Source organism: Bactrocera tryoni, chromosome 5 (genome assembly GCF_016617805.1).
Source record: "Bactrocera tryoni isolate S06 chromosome 5, CSIRO_BtryS06_freeze2, whole genome shotgun sequence".
NCBI classification, from domain to species: domain Eukaryota; kingdom Metazoa; phylum Arthropoda; class Insecta; order Diptera; family Tephritidae; genus Bactrocera; species Bactrocera tryoni.
This window is the reverse complement of record NC_052503.1, coordinates 25,871,730-25,890,040: the sequence shown is the minus strand read 5'-3', so window position 1 is coordinate 25,890,040 and position 18,311 is coordinate 25,871,730. Positions and strand designations below refer to the sequence as shown.

General features: G+C 32.0%; 1 protein-coding gene across 8 annotated transcripts in view; it reads left to right on the top strand.

Moving 5' to 3' along the window:
- LOC120778786 (titin) overlaps positions 1-18,311 on the top strand; it is a 107,084-nt gene that overhangs the window by 20,035 nt on the left and 68,738 nt on the right. For 6 of the 8 annotated variants that reach the window (XM_040110777.1, XM_040110776.1, XM_040110774.1 and 3 more), the window contains exons 8-14: positions 16-303; positions 376-613; positions 1,645-1,816; positions 1,890-2,076; positions 5,007-5,352; positions 5,430-6,750; positions 8,992-9,121. In XM_040110777.1, the coding sequence (XP_039966711.1) occupies positions 16-303; positions 376-613; positions 1,645-1,816; positions 1,890-2,076; positions 5,007-5,352; positions 5,430-6,750; positions 8,992-9,121 (2,682 nt within the window). Of the gene's footprint in view, positions 1-15; positions 304-375; positions 614-1,644; positions 1,817-1,889; positions 2,077-5,006; positions 5,353-5,429; positions 6,751-8,991; positions 9,528-18,311 lie in introns of those variants that run through there. The other 2 variants (XM_040110780.1, XM_040110781.1) reach the window with 2 other exon arrangements.

Genomic DNA, 18,311 nt, shown 5'->3' with positions numbered 1-18,311 from the left:
ATGTTCTGCTTATAGAACTACCAACAATTATGCTGCAAAACCAAGTGCCACGCGGCATGAAACCCAATGAAACACTCACTCAAATGGAGGCCACCATTAAGAAATATACTTCAGAGGTGCACTTGACTGAGGATGATCTTTTCGATCCGGATCGCAAGCAACCACCACGCTTCGTTACACAAATCAAGGATCAGACCACGCTTACCGAGATGGCAAAAACCAAATTTGAATGCCAATTGGCGCCAGTTGGTGATCCGAACATGAAGGTTGAATGGTTCTTCAATGGCAAACCATTGTTGTACAGTGAGTATCAGTTTTCTCTAAAGCATTCAAAAACTATACCTTTTCTCTAACATTTTACTTTGCATCTTGCAGAGAATCGCTTCCAACCCATCTACGATTTCGGTTATGTAGCTATGAACTTTGGCTGGGTCTATCCGGAGGACAGCGGCGAATATGTGTGCCGTGCCACCAATCTCTATGGCAAGGATGAGACTCGCGCAATCATTAAGGTCTCTGGCAAGCCTGGCATCGTCTACGACTCACAGCTGCCAGCTCATATGCAGGAGACATCTATTCAGCGCATTCGCGAAATGGAAGCATCTTGGCAAGTGTAAGTATCGTGCCTTAATGGCTAGTTTATTTTTCTATAATAAATGTTAGTTTATAAGCAGTATGGTTGTTAGGCGTTGCCACCTTTTTTAATATTGATCTGATTTATGATTTAACCAGTGAAGTAGTCATTTATAAAACGAAGTTTTTTGGTAACTAATTTTGAGAAACTTTTAATAGCTCTGTACTTCATTAACCAAAGTCTTAGGGTTGCCATTTTAACTATTTTAATACAGATTTACATTCCTGTTAGTTAGACATTAACGCACTATGCAAATATAGATTTCCCACATCAATATTTATATTATTAACGCATTTAAGTAGCAAACAGTGTTGCCATATTTTTCATAAAAATTTCTACCATTGAATTTTATAATAATTAGCTCATTAAATTTCGTTACCAATAAAATTCGTTAAAAAATAAACAAACAAAAAATGTTCGGTCTGGCAACACTATTTTTAAATTTCAAATTTAATTAATCAATAACAAAATTATAGAAAATATTGATTCCCTCAATTATAAATATCTAATATGTATTTACCCACATTTTCAATAACATTAACTGTTTTAGAAGAGTTGCCATATTTTTTCAAAAACAAACATGACAAACTTAGTTTTCAAACCAAATGTTTAGAAAATAATATATAGTATTTTTAATAACAATAATCGGTTTAACAGCGTTGCCATACTTTTTCAAAAAAAAATTGATGGTATAATTAAAGAAGAAGAGAAGACAAACTCTCTTAAAACAATGTTGCCATATTTTACTCATTATAGAAAAAAAATTTATATACAGTTTGGGATATTTTCATTGGTAGAAACTAAATTTAACATTGCCATATTAAGCAATAGATAGATTTCGTTTATTCGATAGATTTTGAAAAATTTATTTCCAAAAAACTAGTTTCTTAGGAATTTTGTGATTGTGAACTTTCGAAGAAGCTTTACCAGTCAATGAAAAACGAAAATCAAAGAAAAACTTTCAAAATTTCTCAAATATTAATAATCTCCTTTTCAAAATATTTGCACAGTGTACCAGAGGAGGTCGATCCCGATGCAAAACCACGAGCCAAACCAACTTTCGTCAGCAAATTGGAACCACAAACCGTTGAGGAGGGCGAACCCGCACGTTTCTGTGTACGCGTAACTGGCCATCCACGTCCCAGAGTTATGTGGCTCATCAACGGACACACCGTTGTGCATGTAAGTCAACACAACAATAAAAATGGATTAATAGTAACCAGTTACTAACGGAAATTCTCCCCACAACAAACAGGGCTCACGTTACAAATTAACGAACGATGGAATGTTCCATTTGGATATTCCAAAAACACGACAATACGACACAGGCAAAGTCGAAGTGATCGCTAGAAATTCAGTTGGCGAATCGATCGCCACCACCGAATTGAATGTGGTCGAACGTTCAGACGATTATCGCGGTGTATTGAAGAATTCACCACGTCGTAAGTACACGCTGGATACCTTATGTACATTTACTTACATAGCACTACAGAAATTAACACAACTACTCTTAGCTTTTCTAATACGAAATTAGTTTATAAAAAAAATTAAAAAAAACACTAGTATAGACAGTTATGCACTCCAAAAACAATAACAAAAAGACTTATATATATAAATACGCATACTTATATACTATAATTATATATATGTATATATAAACGCATTTATTTTTCGATACTCACAAACGAATGTAGTTTATAGGTGTTCTCTTTTGAAACAAATTCAAATTTACTACTTTTTCAATAACAAAAACTACATTAAGCATTGTATATATATACATAAACATTTTCACCACGACCACAACCAAAAAACCACCACTGCAAGCATATTTTATTATATTTGACCAAAATAAACACGCTCAAACATATGTATATTCAAAGCGATAGGTAACCAATAGGTAACCCTAAATGTAAGCATTTTTCAAAATGCTAACGGTACAAAAACAGCGTGTTTCAAAAACTTGCAACAACAAGCTTCAGACTCTTTCCAAGTACACAAACAATTATTGCATTTGAGATAACCACAATACCCCAGAGTACTGACAGAACCGCATTTATTTTATTTCTTAAAAAAAATTAAAAAAATTTTTCGAACAACTCGACACAATTTTTCGTAAATACGAATATATAATATATACAAAAAAATATTTATACCCAAATATTATATAAGACTACTCAAAACTACAACTCAATTATCACTAAAGAGTAACCTATACTGTGGCTCCCTCCACAAAAAGATCAGAACATCAAAACTCAGAGCGTAAGCAATATTTTGACAATTTTCGAAACAGCAAATTACCGTTAAGTACCATAGATATTATTAAAATAAACGAACACAAACACTCAAGTACTTCTTACACATACAATAAGACCTGAAAGAACTCCCATACCTACTCCCCTCCTAAATGTCATATATCCTGATATTCCTTCTCTGAGAAAATCCCCAAAAAATCACACGTCCAAGCTGCTTTCTATCCACGAAGTACTACCACTCCAGCCTGCTGACGCTTTTGGATGAGCGCAACGTCTATAGCTGACTCAATGCGGAGTTTCGATGCAACGCTAAGGTTTATAATTATATAGTACTCTGTGTGTCATTAAAAGCAGTACTTTTGTAAATGTTTATGTAATAATTGTTTGGTTTAGTGTATAATCAGTGAGTATTTTGAGTTTAACATAGTTTTTTGCAGTGTACTGTAGAGATTTTTGATAAAAATGTTGTTTACTTTTTTGTATAATTTTTGAAAATCACAAAATTTTTTGAGGCATGTTGCAAGAGTTCGCTCATGCACTCTCTGTCTTTATTTTTCACTTTGCTTTACACAAACGCTCTCTCTCTCTCTATCGCTGTTTTACTATGTGCTCGTTCACTATCCGTCGAACGTTGTACCTATCTATATCTTTAAAATATTTTTGGGTATTTTCAAAATCATTTATTTCAAACTCGTGCATTTATAACTCACAAATTTATATAAAAAGCATCCGTTCACTCGAAGATCTCTCTTTATCTTAACATTAGCCTCAACTTCAATGAAGGCTTAATGCATGGGGTCTCTGTACCATAAATCACCAAATCACAACTCGCCTTTCAACAATTTTTTTTAAAGCATTTGCCTGTTTGTTGCATGACTTCGTTTGTGATAAATTTAAGCATTATCATTAGCCGTCTTCGATTCGCCAGCTTTTGGAAAGCGGCGAAACGAACAGGCAACTAGCACGAACCGAATGAACTACCAAAGCTGTATAGCTTTTTATATTACCCACCTAAGCTTCAATCAAAAAACTTTTTAGCAGCAGCATAGAAATGGCGAATCAAAGACGGCTATTCTATGTATTAGAAAAATATTAGGTAGATGTGATCAAAAAAGTGGTGAATAATAGTTTAATACCTCATTATAAATGAGGATCTTTAAAAGTGTTGGCTTTATAAAAGCAAACTTGATATAGAATGTCGAGCAGTATTTACATAATAGTACTACCAGTAAGAAGGTAGACTTGAAAACTTAAGAACACGTCGATGACTGGTAAAGTCTAAATGTCAGCAAATAGTGCAGTGCCTGAACTATCTCACAAACTGATGAACAGTAACTGACATAGAAATACCAGTATCTAACAATTAACAGACTTATCTAAGAGAGTTCTGAGTAGCCGTCAGATTCAAACAGTACGTTTTTCAAGAATAAAGTTAGGTGATATCCTAAACTGTGTCTATACGAACTTCGTAGATTCCAACTCAGAAGTTCTTGTGATGCTTAGAATCAACAGATCACGTTCATAAACTTATTATAGACTTTAAAAAATTTTAGATCCTTTCGAAACATAAACATATTTGTATCCTTAATATAATTTCGAAAAAACTATACAAATTTTGTTCACCTTTTTTGATCTCATCTCAACCGTTGAGCTTTCTAGTTTGAGAAAATTCGTCGGTTGAAGAATTTCGATAAAGCCTTTAATGATATAAGGTACCATACATATGTATCTGAAGAAAGTTACTTCAATATAATTATAGATCAAAAATGATCACGATCCAAAAATCATAACCTAAAACAATTTTGGATCCCTCACATAAAACTTGAAGGCTCAAATTTAGTCATTAACTGAAAGAAATGTAAAATGTATGCATGCTTGTTCCAAATTAGTTTTTAAACGCCAAATGTTCCGAAACCAGGTAAGATCCACTCTGTTAGAACCGACCTCGGATCGTTAGACGTAAATTAGTAAAATGTATAATTTAGTTAATTTCGCTTAAAGTTTTACTACTACTTTTTGCGTAATTCTAAGTATTGCTTTATAACTGTAATTTATATATACCCATAAAAATATATATCGACTACTTGATTCACCGTATCCACTAATTTTCCTGCCTACAGCTTGGTATGACTATGAGCTAACTGCTTATCAGAAGGAACGTCAAGAAACCGAGCTGGAGAAGATATTCGATGAGCGCAAACAATATTTGGCCGATCAAGGTAAACCACTAAAGGGTGTTGAACACTTGAAACCCAAACAAGTCAAAACCGAAACACCCGAATGGCAACAAACCGTTAATGCCAAACGCAGTGAGGATTACTATAGTAAATTGCAAGAATTAGAAACCGAGCAATTGCTGAAGGAGACCAATTTGCGCAAGGAAACACATCAATATGCGATACCCGGCGAGAAGGTTGTGCAGAGTTCTGCTGCCAAGGGCATGGCCAAGTCCTACGAAGAGAATCTGTAAGTTTACAAAACACAAATTTAATTTTAAACTAAACGAGACTTAGTTTCATCCCTCCACATATTTTAAATTTTAGGGAAGAGCAATCCTCAACAACAACAACAGCAGCTACGAAGAAGGTTGTAAAGAAGCCACCAGTTGAACCCGCTGAATCGTCGGTGCATGGACGTGAAGTCATTATGAATAAGCAACAACAAACACAAAAGGAAGTTGTTGGCGATTTGGAGATTACACGCAAGATTACTGCTACCGAAACTACGGAAATGGAGCATAAGGGCACCGTGCAAGAGCGCGTTGTCAAGGGACCCGTGCAACCCTCGAAACCACCAGTGTTCACCAAGAAGATACAACCATGCCGTGTGTTCGAAAACGAGCAGGCTAAATTTGAGGTGGAATTCGATGGCGAACCAATGCCCACCGTCAAGTGGTACCGTGAAAACTTCCCTATCAAGAATTCACCGGATTTGCAAATCCACACCTTCAGCGGCAAATCCATACTGATCATACGCCAAGTGTTCGTCGAGGACTCGGCTGTATTCTCATGTATCGCAGAGAATCGTGGAGGCACTGCCAAGTGTAGCGCCAATTTGGTGGTCGAGGAACGTCGTCGTGCCGGCAAAGGTGGCCTAACACCACCTAGCTTTGTGAATGTGATTCAAAGCGCCACTGTTGCCACTGGACAATTGGCACGTTTCGACGCCAAGGTAACTGGCTCACGTCCGATGGATGTCTATTGGTTGAAGAATGGACAAAAGGTACAACCAAGCATTAAATTCAAAATGCTTGAAGAGGACAACGTCTACACACTACTCATTATTGAGCCATTTGCTGAAGATTCGGGCCGTTATGAGTGTGTTGCCGTTAATGTAGCCGGTGAAGCACGTTGCGATGCCGATTGCATTGTTCAATCGCCGACTAAGCCAGATAAGCCCACAACACCGGGCAGCGAGAAACCACCACATATTGTAGAGAAATTGAAGAGTCAATCGGTGGAGGAGGGTAGCAAAGTAATCTTCCGTTGTCGCATTGAGGGTAAACCCACACCGACAGCACGTTGGTTGCGTGGTGAGAATATTGTAAAGCCATCGCGTTACTTCCAAATGACACGTCAAGGTGAATACTATCAACTGGTGGTTTCTGAAGCCTTCCCCGAGGATGAGGGCACTTACAAGTGTGTCGCCGAGAATAAGCTGGGCAGTATTCAGACCAGCGCTCAATTGAAGGTGCGTCCAATTGAGAATCTCGACGCCCCACCAACCATTACCGCACTGAAGGATGTCTCCGTGTCGGAGGGTATGCCAGCACAATTCAAGACCACCGTTACCGGTAAAGTGAAGGCGACCAGTGTGCAATGGTTCCGTGAGGGTTCACTTATACCAGAAACTCCGGACTTCCAAGTGAGTATTTTGTTATGGTTCATATTTTGACAACCCAGTTTGATAGTAGGAATATAAAAAGCAAAACATAAGCTATATAAAGGTTTATTAAAGTTAGACTCAAATATTGTATTAAGGGGTATGCTTCTTTTCGAGTATCGAATAAGAATACAAAGTTCAAAGTTTCAGAGGCCTCTTAAGGAATTTAAGTACAGAAAAAAATATATCTGACAGCTCTTCTTATTTAATAAAAAACATATATAAATTCTCTTACCGAAATTCCACGAGTTATGTCCTACATTTTAATCAATTCATATTAAGAACTCTATAAAATAGTGTACTCAACGGAATTCTCCGAAAATCCTTTCCTTGGATAAAAACTCATACAATTTAATGCTCATAACGACCTTGAAACGTCTTCTTATCTGAGTTTATTAAAAATTTTAATTCTCAAGTAGCGATGCCTACTTTCCCAACACATTTAGTATGATATTGGAAATGAATTTTAGCTGGAGATTCAGTAATCCCAGGGCGAAGAAAAAACATTTTTAAAACTACAAGTTTTCGGTAATCTATTGTTAAATAACTGGAAGAGTTAGTATCTAAAGGTTGCAAAGGCACTGAGAGAGCAAGGGGAAGATTTGAATAATTTTTTTTTGATTGCTTGGTGCAATATTCGGATCCTTCTAATCTAAATAGTAAAAGGTTGCCACTTTTTCCATTAAATGCAAGGGTTGCCACTTATTTATATTTTTGGTACAACATTTTTCTTAAATAAATGACTAAGCCCATTTAAAATGTGGTGTTCATCACGGATTGCCACCTGTTTATAATTTTTCATTGAATAAAAATATTAATTTGACAAAATAATTTAAATTGAACTATATGTTCCTTCATTTCAACAGGTATAAAAAAAATTTTTTGGAAGGGTTGCCAACTGTTTGAGAAACTTAATAAATTTTTAAGAATATACATATATAATATCGGTATAAGAACTTAGAGTTTTAGGGAAATTAAACACATCTTTATAAAGGATTGCCACCTGTTTACAATTTATCATGTTTTCAAGATTCCATCTGTAGAGCAAATCAAATTGTACAGTAGTTAATATACATACTAAACAAGTCTAAAACCGATATGTTGAAAATATTTCTTAAGGGGGTTGCCACCTGTTTACAAATTTAACGCAATAAAATTATTTAAAACACAAATTTTTACAATTATGCTATCAAAATAACAACATTTAAGAATGTTAAAACAATTTTTAAAAGGGGTTGCCACCTATTTATTATTTTTCATCTGACGAAAATTCTCAACTGATAAAATAGAAGAAATTGTACAATATGGACAATTAACCAAACAAATGTGGGAAGAAAGAGTTGGAAAAATTTGTAATGGCGTAGCCACCTGTTTCAAATTTTAACTCAATAACATTATCAAAGAGTCAAATGGTCCACATTGTAGGGTGTTTAACTGAAGAGACCTACAACTACTAAAAACATTTTTATAAGAGATTGCCACCTGTTTAAATGAATATAAATTAAAATAAATTAAATTGTACAAAATGAGCAACAAAGTATGTACATAGTACATACATACATATGTATGTTTAGGAAAATTTTTGTCGAAATGTATTTGACAAGTGTTGCCACCTGCGCCAAAAATTTTCTTTGGATAAATAAATGAAATTTTATAAAATGAGCAACAAACTGACTATATTTAGGAACAATTTTTCCCAAAAAAATTTTTGAGAAGTGTTGCCAACTGCGTGAAAAGTTTACATTTGACAAAAGAAATGAAATTATATTAAATGAGGAACAAAGTAAATACATTTGCGAATAATTTTACGTAAAAATATTTTTTGGAAGTGTTGCCACCTGTGTGAAAATTTTTCATTATATTTTTTTATAACGTAAACGAAATTGTAAAAAATGAGCAACAAAAAAAATATATTTAGGAATAATTTTCGACAAATGTTGCCACTTTAGCGAAAAATTTTCATTTGATGAAATAAACGAAGTTATATAAAATGAGCAACAACCTAAATACATATATTTAGGAATAATTTTTAGCGAAAATATTTTTGATAAGTGTTGCCACATGTTTAAATTTTTATGTCAGCAATGTGATATGGGTATCAAAAAGAAGAGGTTTTAAATTAGATCAAATACATGGAAATATTTTTAATACGCTTAAGTGTATTTATTATTATTTTTTTCTTATATTTTTTAAATTTATTTATTGTTTACATTTTAATTACAGATGATATTCGATGGAAATAGTGCCGTACTACTTATTGGAACCACTTATGAGGAGGACTCAGGCATATTCACCGTACGCGTAACCTCATCAACTGGACAGGTCGAGTCATCAGCTAAGTTGACTGTTAAAAGTAAGGATTGAATTAATAAGAAATTTACAAACAAAAAACAAGCAAACGAAAAGCAAATATTATAGTGAACGAATATGCAAAAAAAACGTTGACGGACGTAGGCTAAAACAAAAAGCGAAAGGAGTTCTTAGCTAATCTAGAAAAAAAATACTCAAATTACAAAATAAGAACAACAATAACAAATCCCGAAAACGTTGATGAATAGAGAAAAAACAAACCCAAAAAAGAACTTTCAAAACAAAGTGTTCACTTTAAGTAGTATGAGACATATTTTAAAAAATACCCGCAATTACTAGTCGTAAAAAGTTTGAAACAATATTAAGGAAATTTTTCTGCAACCACTTACCTATATAAATATTAATATTTTATTATTATGCAAAAGTAAAATTTATACAAAAAAAAAAACATAAAACGAATTTAAAAAAATTTATATAAAAATTAAAAAAACATTTTTATTACTAATTAAAATAATAATAATAATAAAAAGTGCGCAACTGACAAAAAAAATAAAAAATATCGAAAATTGAAATGAAAAAACTAAATTTAATTTTTTCAAGTAAAATATGTATGAAAAATTGCTGGATTATTTAGTGGAAAACAAAAGTTGAGTGCCACAAACGCGACCACAGCAAGTGCTCAATTGTGGAATGTATGTGTACAATAGATTCCACATTGTATTTTCCGTTCAAATGTGGCATAAACACACAAGCAGGCGAGTGAATGAGCATAATTTTATTTATATACACACGAATACACACATAAGATGTGGAATTATTAATTTGCTCAAGTAGTGTAGTACAGGGCGTATGAGCAACATTTTACAATTTTACTCAAAGTCAAAATCTTACACACACACACATGAACAGACATACTAAATATCAGGCCACTGCGCGCTTCTGAGACTCAAAAGTAAAAAATTCTAATTCTAGCGCGCGGATACACACACACACACGCATAATTCCTTTATGAATGTGGAGATATTGTGAAGCGCTTATTAGAATATTGGGCAGCGAGCAGAAATTTAAAAATTCGAAAATTTTTACTTAGTGCCGTGCGCAAAACGCACATTCATTTTAACAAACCAAAACAACAACAACAGTAATAATGAAAGAAATTAAAAATACAAAGCGACTGACTACAAGATTTTTCTGTCATCTACAATGTTTAGGAACACACGGACCTACTTCGAAGAGACGCACATTTGTACATATATATGTATGTTGCAGCTTGCTACACACATATGTACGTATATACACACAGTGCGCTTTATTGGTAATAAGTTGAAATATTAGCAGGATGCTTGTGCGTTTGTAGATATGTGTGTATGTATATACTAGGTATATACATAGTATATAATAATAATAACGGCATATAATTTTTAATGACACTGCCGACAATTATTGAACATTATTGCCAAATGTATAGAGTCTGGGCAATAACTGTAAATTCCATTGGATTGTTGCACTAAGTGTTACAATGACTAGACGCCATATACATATATGTACATACACATATAAATATATATACATATATACTTATATATGCATTCTAACACAATTTTGGACACACCTGCCTAACGGTGTGCATCAATCAAAAAACATTGTGAAAAAAATCAAAAAAAGGGGAACAACTGTTTCGTGCGCAAAATTTAGGTTGTTGCGGCACCCCCCTGCACTCCTCTCTCCTCAGCTCAAAACACATAAAACCACTAGCGAAGTGTGCATTAAATACATATAGTTGCATACGCTCAGGTATATGTGTGTGTGAGTGTGCGCGTGTGTGCTTTGTATGTAGCAATGTACAGTCATGCATAAAAATATGCGTTCTTATTGTGGAAACAACATAAATTTTGACATGAAGTAGCGTAACGCGCGCAGTCAAATTAAAAATTAAATGAATGCTCGCCCGCCTGCTATTCTTAGCTCATCCATATTGCCGTGTGTGCTGCTGCTGATAGGAAAGTCGTCGTCGATACATATGTACAATGTATTGTAGGTATGTGTGTAGCTGAGCGTACGTGCGAAATTGAATATTGCTCGATTTTCTATAACGGTTAAAAAGGCAAATCAATTATTTAAAAAATTTTGGAAATTTTGATATTTTGAAAATTTACAATTATTTGAGAATTTTTATTTTTTGAAAATGCTTAATTTTTTGAAATTTTTGGAATTTTTTGAAATTTCTATATTTTTAAAATTTTAAATTTTATATTTTGAAAATTTTTAATTTTTGAAAACTTTTGTTTTTTGAAAACCATACATTTTTTAATTTCTTTTTGCTTTTGAAATTTTTATGATTTTGAAAATGTATATCTTTAAACATTTAAATTTTTTGAAAATATTTGAAAACTTATTTTTTGAAAATTTTCTTGAAAATTCATAGTTATTGAAAATACTCAATTTTAACTGCTATATGGTTTTGAAAATTTATATTTTTTAACATTTAAATTTTTCGAAAATTTATATTTTTTAACAGTTTTTATATTTGGAAAATTTCTGTGTTTTATTTTTTGAAAATTATTAATTAATCATAATTGTTGATAATTTTTATTTTTTACAACTTTTAGTTTTAGAAATTCCTTTTTTTATAAAACTTTAGTATTTTTCAATATCAAAATTTTCAAAAATTTGGTTTTTCAAAATTTCTATACTTTTCAAAAACTGAATTTCTTTTTCTAATTTTAACAAATTTGTATATATTTGAAAATTTTCATTTTTGAGAATTTTTATTTTTAATTTTTCTTTATAATCCACAACAGTAGTTGCCTACTTATGGAGATTAGCCTTTTGGTTATTTTGAAATTATGTCGATTAGTGTATTGTATTTTTAGCTGGCGTTCCATACGCCCGCCACCACCCGCCTACAACACCTGTTGTTGCCCGACACGCCGTGCATTGAAACACTGCCAAACAAAAACGGGAGAAAAAAAACAGAAAAGATAATGCCGCAGCATTTTAAGTTGAAATTTTAAAAAATAAAACAATAAAAGACATTATTTATCGTTTCGCTGTCGGCTGACAGCACTTTATTTGTTTTCCATCAACTTCAATTTGTTGTTGAATTTTTTAAAAATAAATAATATATTAATAAATAAAGCGAAATGGAACAAAGTTAGTATTTTTGCATGCACCGTGTGGAAAAAAACTGTAGGAACCGTGACAAAAAGTAGGAAGTTGTTACCTTTCAAGCGCCTTATATATTTTAGCGACACTTGAGGTAACAAAACGCCGAAGAAATAGTTGGAAGAGTAATTTATATTTTCTTTGCGCTTGTCTTCACTAGTGTTTTCGAGCGGCAATTTGGCTTAGATCAGCAGCATATGTTGCAATATGCGCCATAATTCACCGTTACAACAAATCACTTTTGGCACTTACCCTAATGAATCATTATTTGTATGATTAGCCGAGTATAGTTTACAGACACTACACTTACTAACGATTAGTTGGCATTAGTCGCGCTCAAGCACATACTGTACACACAGCCTAATATACATAGCTAATTCGAGGAAAAACATTTTAAACAAATAAATACAAAAACAAATGAAATGTTGTTTGATTCTTTGCCGTTACATTTGTCATCGTCAGCAATATTCGTCACCGGCACAAACGCTGCTGCTGCTCCTCGGTTGATTCATATGGCGTGTGTATAAGATTTGTTATTTTTAAGTTTTCGCGTTCGAGCCAGCTCAGCTCATAGACGATATAGACGAGGTGATCATGTGTTGTTGATTATGCGCTCCACTGCCTTGTATAGTTGTTGCTATGCGCTGACAAACGAAAAAGATGAATTAGTATTTAATGGTTTTAAATTAAATATAAAAATAATTAAAATGTATATTACCTAAAAGAATAAAAAAAGATAAAATATAAGAAAATATTGTTTCAAACTTTGACTAAAGCAGCAAAATGTTGCGCAGCTAGACTAGTTCGAAGGGAAAAAAATCTAAAAAAATTAAAAAAAAAAAATCAAAAAAAAAGTTTTGGAAATTTTTTAAAATAATTGGAAAAAAGTTTTTAAAATTTTTTTATAATTTTGAAAAAATTTCGAACAAATGTTTTTGAAAATTTTGAAAAAACAAATTTTATCTAAAAGTGTAGTTAAGTTAAATGCAATCCTTTAACGACTATTTGTCAACACTGGACTGTCTACTTTATATAAACATGTTAATTACTGTGCATTACCTTGCCGCTGTATAACTCATATCACATACATATATACATACATATCTACCTATATACTTTACTACCTACATAAATATGTATGTGTATTCTTAAATGTCTTCTATAATGTTTTGAAAAAACAATTTCTATTTCTCTTTGTATAACTGTACTGTAGTAGTGTTGCATGAGTTTTTATAATTACTTTTTTAACTAAACGCTTCATACTAATACTACTTTTCATTACAAATGTGCGTTGATTTAATTTTTTTTGTTTGTTTGGAATTCAATTTTTTTTCGCTTGTTATTTTGCAATTTAATTATTAAAAATTTGGAAAAAGAATTAATTATTAAAAATTAAATTTAAAAAAATTAATTAAAAATTATCTTTTTTTTGTTTTCAAAATTTAAATTTTCAAATAAAATAATTTGTTTACTTGATTTTTTAATTAAAGTTTTTTATTATTACATTTTGTGTGTTTTTTTCAAAAGCACATTATTTTTAAATTTTTTTATTAAATAAAATGCTATAGAAAATATTAATTTAAAAAATTATTAATTAATTTAAAAAATTAATTTAATTAATTAACATTTTTTTATAAATATTTTCCAAAAAAAATTTTGTTTACACAATGCACATTTCATGTCGTGTTTTGCTGTTTTCTGCAAAAGTTATTACAAATTATGTATATTTAAAGCGTTTTATTGCTTTTTCCAATTGAAAACTTAAGTATTTGTTGTTTTTTAACGCATAAGAAGCGCTTGGCTTAAAAAATTAATCATAAAATACTCATGCGACTAGGCTATAAGCGCGTTTACTTTAATGTCAACCACGCCAACTCAACTATTTAATTTGTATTGTATAATTTTCTTGTAAAACGCACAACAATTTATAAATGTTTTTTATGTTTTACTCGAAAAATAAGCGACTTTATTTCTTCGATGTTAATTTTTGTTGTTAAGTGTTTTATTTAATTAATTTAATCACACTCTTATATATATATATTTAAATTTATATTTATATTGCATATATGCTGTTTATATTACTCCTCTGTAAGCATAACTAATATTATTTTAATTGTTGTTTATGTTTATATACACACATATATATATATTTTTTACATACATACAAACATTTATGTATATTTATTTTAATGATTTTTCATTTCATTTCGTTTTTATTTTATTTTTTGAATTTACGTTGAATTTACGCAATAAATCACACAATACAACATGGCTAAAAAATTAGCAACAACTTTTTCATTCTAAAACATAATAACTTTATCATTTCACAGCTTTGCAAATGCCTTAAATTCCCCTTTAGCTTACTATACGCCTGCGTATCCTATACTTAATAAGCTGTGCGCTGCTGTCAAACGCCATTTTTCAGCTAACAAACAAAAAACCGGCCAACTACCGTTATATTTTAACGCTACACTGCACACAGCAAACCAGGTAAGTGAAAAAATTAAAATTAAACGAATTTCAAACTCAAATACTTTGGTACTTTCCTCAATTGTAAGTTTTCGTCGTCTGAACGCGTCACTAAATTAATTTGCTTGGAAGAAAAAACACTTCCTCAATACAGTACACCTTTCGCTTTCGAAGCGTCGTCGAAGACTGTGCTGAAAATTTCAATTTTTCTTAGTCGATTTTGTTCGCGCAGCGTTTGCGCTCGTGAGCAACAGCACTGCAATCGGCTGGCAACACACACGTTCGGCAACATGTTGCGCATACGTATAAGCATAGACAAGCGCGTTAGCAACATTTCGGTATGCAAGGCGACACACCTTCTGCATATGTATGTATGCCAGGTGATGAGAAATACAGTAATACAATTTATTTATAAAAATATAGATATACATATTAAAATATATATATATAATATATGTATACCATGCATATACATATGTATATACCTCTGTATGCATAGCTTACGTGCCTGCCATGAACGCTGCGGTGTGCTTTATTGACTTCGTCCTTCGGCAAATGTCAGCATCATTAAAAATTCTTGAAGAAAAAATTTAAACAAAGACATATATATGTATATACCGCATATATTTATAATCACTTACCTATCATATAAGCGCAACGTGCCCCAAAATGCCATATATCATTCGTTCATCTCGAACCGTCCATCTTCGTATGCAATCTCTTAATTCCTCGATCAGGCAGTCAAGAGCAATTGTTGTCATTGTTTTCAATTTCTTTAAAATTTTTTTCTTTAAATTCTTTTCTTAAAAAAATTTTATTTTTATTTCTTTACCTTCTTTTATTTCTTTTAAATATCTTTCTATTTATTTTTCTTTCATTGTTCTATAAATTTTCTTTTTATATCTATTTTTTTCCTTTCAAATTAAAAAAAATATTTTTTTCGGTGATTTTTTTTGGTTATTTTCGTGGTTAACAAGTAAGCACACATGGTACACTGCCAATTTCAATTAACGTTCTTCACATGCAGAATAATATATTTTCGTCAATGAAAAGTCATCACCGAGTTATCTCGAAGAAAAACCAGATAATTGCGCATATAGAGCATCAATTCCCTTTCGATTTGTTTTCACCTACGAGCGCATATGTAAGAATGTACAAGTATATGCACAAATACATAGTACATGTGTCTGCCTTGTGTGGCAGCTGATGATCAGTGCTTCCGATATAGTCTGTGACGCACTCATTGCTTAATGGCCAAATTGGCTTTGAATGCATCATTTGTTTTTATTGACCCTTTTTTAGCGTATGTACATATATTTAATTAAAATTATTTTAGTATGCTTTCAAATGTGGTTAGTAATCTATATAACGGTGATATATATATAAATGAGGTGTTGCTTTAAAAATATGCCAATTTTCCCGAAGTTTTTGGTTTTTAATAAGAGATGCAAGCATTTTTGCTATCAGCTAGTATATAGACTGTAGTCTAAATACATAAATGATTCAACTTTCTCTGTGATACCAATTGCTTGGCTTATTAGTATCTAGAGATGAGGTGTTATTCTAAAAATGTTTTCGACTATAATTTTACTTAATTATGTGGCGTTAATATCAGCTATAATCTGTATGATATACAGAATGAGGTACTACTTTAAATTTATGTTTTTCTTATACCATCATTAAACTAGTATAAATCTGTAAATAGCTCCCAAAATTACTGACATCAAACTAATATAACTGTATTAATGAGACGTTCACTGAATCTACATAAATCGAAGAAACCTGATATCATATCATAGCAAATGCACCCAACCTCAAGCGTATAGTACATAATTCCACGCATACTGACAAAAAGACAACAACATTTTCGTGTATTTTAATACAAATAAGTGTTGAAAAATTGTTTTTTTTTTTTCAAAATAGGCACCCGAGCCCATTGGCCATAGACTTATAACAAGCCTCGACTGGGATGACCTTCGGCACCCTCAGAAGTCATTCGCTAGATTGATGGTTAGTTTCGACGTCATAATCATAAACCCACGTCTCGTTACCAGCAATGATACCTTAGCTACGTTGTCAATCATTGACACGCTTCATACCCAATACATTAACTAAAATAGTCAGATCGACCCATTGAGATCCACTGCTATCTTTGTGATGCTAATGCGACAATTTATGATTCTTTCCAATGATATCGAAATTAACAGAGCTGGAAGGATGACTTGACACACGATCTTCACTGAATACGACTACTTTCTGCCACTCAAAAAAATTGTGTTCGTGATAAAGTAGACTTCACAAAACACTTCTGCGATATTTTCAACGATTTCGTAGCTTTTATTTTCTTTGTAAAAATAAGAAGTCACTACTATACATAATTTAACGGTTTTCTGCTTGAAATAGTAATGTTTTGAGAGTTGCCGTTGTAAGATGAGAAATCAAACGAATCTTTTAGCTATTTACATTTATTTCTTGTCATAGTTGTTGGTATAGCACCTTTTGAACGATTTTTGAAAATTTTTACGAGATGGCAGTGCTTTTTGGATAATATATCCAGGTTTCTTCTGGTTTTGTGGACTCGACTGACGTAAAAAATGCTCTGACTTTCGGAGATTCTGATATGAGCTTTTGGACTATTTTTTGTAACAGCAAAGTTTTTTTGTCAAATCGCACTTAAAAGACATATAATTGATTCAAGGAAACAAATTAACGGAAAATATTTTCACCAAACTGATTTCCAAGATTTCGTTTTATAAAAAGCTACCTTTTGTGATTATACTAAAAAAATATACATATACATTCATTTCCGAAATTTCAAAAAAAGAATTACCAAAATTTTAGTAGAATACTTTGCTCACTTAAATATACAAAAATATAACAAATAGTGACAACTTCAAAGATCGAAATTAAATGGATCAAAGAACCAGCGCTTTTCTCAATTATTTCATATTCTCATAAAAAAATCATTCATAGTAAGGTATTGTAATGAAGGAGGTGGAAAGAGAGATGAGTTGGAATGAGTTTCGCACAAGGATCCAAAATGAATGTAAAAACATTAAAGAAACTATAGTTCTTCATTAAAAGTTAGATTTCAGCTGTTAAACTGAATAACTCTTTCTGTCTCGTTTTGAACTTCGAGGGCTGCTAAGTGGATGGTGGCATTCCTTTCGTTCGATCGAGGGCACTTGAATTTCTGACTAATTTGGTCACTTATCCAAATATATAAAAAATAGTGACAACTTCAAGGATCTGCAGCCTCTGGATCAAAAAACCGCTCAAATAAGCCATCCTATACAGGTGACAGGTACTTTGATTGCTGATGTGGCCAGTGAAATTTATTTAATGAAAAAAATGTCCCAGAAACCTTTCCTTTACTTACAAATTCTTCTTCTTCTTAATTGGCGTAGACACTTACTTACAAATTACAAGAGAAATATTGTTAAGAGTTTTCCAATGTTTTTATATCCTTTTCTGAGCTGGGAAATTAACTAAACTTTTGTTTTGAGTTGCCAGAAAAAATTGTAATTGTCAAAAAATATATCTATTTAGTTACAACAACAGCAACTATACATGCTACAATGGATATGTGCTATTTTGCA